The sequence below is a fragment of the Octodon degus genome, unplaced genomic scaffold (genome assembly GCF_000260255.1).
Source record: "Octodon degus isolate 3935 unplaced genomic scaffold, OctDeg1.0 scaffold00343, whole genome shotgun sequence".
In the NCBI taxonomy this organism is placed as follows: domain Eukaryota; kingdom Metazoa; phylum Chordata; class Mammalia; order Rodentia; family Octodontidae; genus Octodon; species Octodon degus.
This window is the reverse complement of record NW_004524919.1, coordinates 1087510-1091806: the sequence shown is the minus strand read 5'-3', so window position 1 is coordinate 1091806 and position 4297 is coordinate 1087510. Positions and strand designations below refer to the sequence as shown.

Below are 4297 nucleotides of genomic sequence, written 5' to 3'. Positions count from 1 at the left end.
AGGCCTATCACCATGCACTAAACTAAAGTCAACGTATGTTAAAGGTCTAAACATTAAAACAGAAACACTAAATCTCCTGGAAGAAAAAGTACAAGGAAATCTTGATGACATAGGGGTAGTCAAACAGTTCATGAACAAAAATCAAACTGCACAAGACATATTTGAAAGAACTAACAACTGGACCTACTCTTACTGAGAAGTTTTTTCATATCAAAAGAAATTACCAACAGAGTGGAAAGCCAACCCACAAATTGGGACAAAATCTTATCTAATATGCTCTCAGACAAAGGTCTTCTAACTAGAATTTATTTTTATTTTTATTATTATTTTATTTTTTGGTGGAACCAGGGATTGACCTCAGGCCCTTGCACTTGCCAGCCAAGTGCTTATTCTACCGAGCTATCTCCCCAGCCCCATAGAATTTATGAATAACAAAAAAACAATTAGAACCCCAAAATTTAAAGACCTAATATAGAAATGGGCATCCACCTTGAACACACTTCTCAGAGGAAGAAATACAAAAAGCTAATAATACATGATAAAATGCTCCACATCACTAGCCATTCGTGAAGTGCAAGTTAAAACAACAATGAAATACCATCTCTCCCCAGAAAGAATGACCACATAAAGAAATCAACAACAAATATTGGAGAGGATATGGGGAAAAAGGAATCCTTCTCCACTGCTGGTCGGAATGTAGACTGATGCAACCACTATGGAAATCAGTGTGGAGACTCAGGGAAAAAAAAATAGGACTGGAAATCACATTCAATCCAGCTATCCCCCTTCTTAGAATTTTCCCAAAAGAACTGAAAACATCATATCATAATGATATATCTGTACCTATGTTTATGGCAGCACAATTTGTGATAGCCAAATCATAGAAACAACCAAAAAACATCCATCACCTGAGGAATGGATGAAAATAATGAGGTGCTTTTATGCAATGGAGTATAAATAGAATATGCAGCTATAAAGATAAATAAGCTCAAAGCATTCATATATAAGTGGATGCAACCTGAAGCTATACTCCTAAGTGAAATAAATTAGACACACCTGTATAAATATCCAATTGTCTACCTAGTGTGAGAACTCAAAGGGATAAAAATTGAAAGGTATAACGTGGTTAAATGGCAAGAGAGAAGTTAAAGATTAAACAAAGACAGAGAAAGGGGAAAAGTTAGGAAATATGACAGAGGCAAGTCCATACGTTTATATAAACAAGAAGGTTAAGGCAACGGCTCTAAGAATTTCCATCAGGTTTTTTGCAAAAAGCAGTTAATGGGCAGAATTATCTCTCTGACTAACTCAGTATGCTGATAACTGTGAATAAGCAACTGCATTGTGGACAGCAATATGCATTACTAAAACCATGATTTAAATATCTGCCATTTTGGTCTTTTAAATGCATACTGCTTCTAATGTCATATCAATTATTGCTATATTCTCTTTAAAGGACATGCTTGTAGAAAAAAAAAAAACACTCCATTGCCTTAGATCCTTGACACCTACTATCCCTTCCCTGCACTCCAGGAAACCGGCTTTCAGTATATATGTACCTCATTTACCTGTGGCGAACCTCCTGGGACAGCTGTATGTCAAGTGCATCCAGCAGGGCTTTCAAGGTCCTTAGGTTACTGTGTTGTGGCATGTTTCCACACACAAAGTGGGAAGTCTTCAGGCTTCTCATATTCATCAGTGACTTCAAAGGGAAGTAGGGGAATGGCCAGGCCTGCACCATCACCTTCAGGGACTCATTGTGATCCCCCATGAAGGCATCCACAAATAAGTCATGGAAGATGTGGATAGGCAGGTTGTGAAAATCTGTGCTGGCTATGGTCTCATTCCTCAGCAGGCTCTGTTTGGCCAGCTCATACAGAGGTGGTGGGCTCCGCATGCCCATCCTGAGATAACTGCAAGGGAATGACATTGGATAACATCTAGGAAGAGATATTTCTTCATGCCAACCTCACAGAACTCATTATGTACCCCAAGGTGGCCTCCTACTGACAGTGATTCTACTGCCTCAGTTTCTCCAGTTCTGGGATTCCAGGTGTGCATCATGACACAGGGGTTTTTTTTGTTTGTTTGTTTTTTGGTTTTTTTTTTATTGCCATGTGCAAATAGCAACTAGGTTTTTTGTTTGTTTGTTTGTTTTGTTTTTTGTGGTGCCAGGGATTGAACTCAGGACCCTTTGCTTGCCAGGCAAGTGCTTATTCTACTGAGCTATCTCCCTGGCCCCAGGGTTTTGTTTTTAACTCTTAGGTTGATGGGGATTGGACAAAGTGAAACGCCTCTGAGAGGCAAGGGCCCTGGAAAAAATCACAACCCACCAGCTATGAGCTATCACTTAGGAAATACAAAGTGATTTTTTTTTAATGTATTTAGTACAGGTTCTCAATACACTGATTGGATTTAAGGTAATCCTTCTGTTTTCAGCCTCCCAAGCACTCAGATTACAGACACACACCATCACGCCCAGTATGAATATTTAAATGGTGAGAAAAAAAAAGTTACGTACAATCCACAGGAAAAAACAAGATCGAAGAAATTTTCCTGCTCGGTAAGGTAGCACATGCCTATATTACTCGCATTCAAGAGCAGAATCCCTGAACTGAAACCAGCATGAAGCACAAAATGAGGCCCGATCTCTGAAAAAAAAAAAGTTTGCCAATGCACAAATACCTGGATAAAAATTGGGGGAGAAAATTTGCTCATTTCTAATCAAGACAAAAATCTAACGCTGCCTTGGGAGTTCCAGCCACAGTCACAATTGTAGAGAGGTCGAGGCAGGAGAATCTGGATTACAAGACCTCCTGGGCTCTATACTGAGGTGAAATCCAGGGACAACATAGCAAGAATTTGGGTCATACCAAACATAACTTCTACAAACCCCCAGACCTATCGATCTCAAGTGAGATAAGTCCGCCCGTGCTGTCTGTGATCTATTTTCCCTACAGGTCTCTAGCTGCGGGTAGTAGGTGGGACGCCCTCATGGAGGCCAGATACTCACCAGGTGTAGGCTCAGATGACGGGGTTCTGGAAATTCGGGCAGCACCAGGACCATGGGAAGCTCCAGAACTGAGCACCTCCTTCTCTGAGCCTCCCCTATTTTATTCCCTTTGTTAGCCACACCTTGCCCGCCTAGCTCCTCCCTTCCCAGAACACTTGGAGTCCTGATTGGTTCTTCTCTCTCCACTCACTTAATTGTGGTTGGGCTTGGGGCTTTCTCCATTCTGATTGGTTTGCAGAAAACCTGTAACAGAAGGATTTAGGAGAGAGGAGAAATGAATCATGCCACACAGATTGTTTTATTAACATGTGCTAGTTGAGTGAATGGGAAAGATTTAATCCTGTCCTGCTCTTGGGCTGGAACAGTCCCTGTATCGGGATGTATACGTGCACCCAGTTTCATTGAGTTCTAGAGTTAAAACCACTGTGCAGTCTCAGGGTGCTGTGGCCAGTGGCTAGAGTCCCAGCTGCTCTGGATGAGGGAGCTTGAGGTTAGCCTGCTTGACACAGAATGGCCTCACCTCAGAAAACAAAACAAAACAACCAAACAAGGGAAGGAAATGGAGCAGTGTCTGTTCTTATAATCCAAGCACTGTGGGATGTTTAGGCAGGGTGACCACAAGTTCAAGTAGAGCCTGGGCAACTTACTTGGTAAACACGAATCTCTCTTTAAACAGAATAGGTCCGGCAAAATAGCTCAGTGACTAAGTGCCTGGTTAGGCAAGCACAGGGACTAGGGTTTGATACCCCGCAACCACATATTGTGCCAGCCCCACCCCCAGGAGTACTAACCCAGCTAATGAGACTGGGCGTGATGGCCCAAGCTTGTAATCCAAGCTTTGAGGAGACAGAAAACAGGAAGTTCACTAGGAGTCTGAAATGCATAGTGAGACTCTGTATCAAATATATTTTAAAAAACAAATTAAAAAAAAAAAAAGCTAGACTTGGTAGGGCATGGCTGTAATCCTAGGCTTCAGAGGTTGAGGTAGAAAGATCGCTGTGAGGGGTAATCCGTCCTGGGCTACATGAGTTTAAAGTCAGAATGAACTACTTAGTGAGACCTAGTCTCAAATAATAAAGCATACAAGTAAATAAATAAATGTTTGGGCATTTCACTCAATGCAAAAACTCTTCATTCAACCACAAATGTTGCAAAAATGAAGAATAAATAGAGACATCCACACATCTATCTAAATCTATGAACACAAAGGCAGCAAGTAAGCCCCACTCTACAGAGGTACTCCAGGAGTTTATTATTATTATTATTATTATTATTATTATTATT

The 4297-nt window shown here is 41.1% G+C and overlaps 1 protein-coding gene across 1 annotated transcript in view; it reads right to left on the bottom strand.

Moving 5' to 3' along the window:
• LOC101571059 (PRAME family member 12-like) overlaps positions 1-1903 on the bottom strand; it is a gene marked incomplete at its 3' end in the record, with an annotated part of 11755 nt that extends 9852 nt beyond the window's left edge. Inside the window, exon 1 of the mRNA XM_004647966.2 lies at positions 1569-1903. Within this exon, the coding sequence (XP_004648023.2) occupies positions 1569-1903 (335 nt within the window). The remainder of the gene's footprint in view (positions 1-1568) is intronic.
• Positions 1904-4297: the final 2394 nt, after the last annotated feature.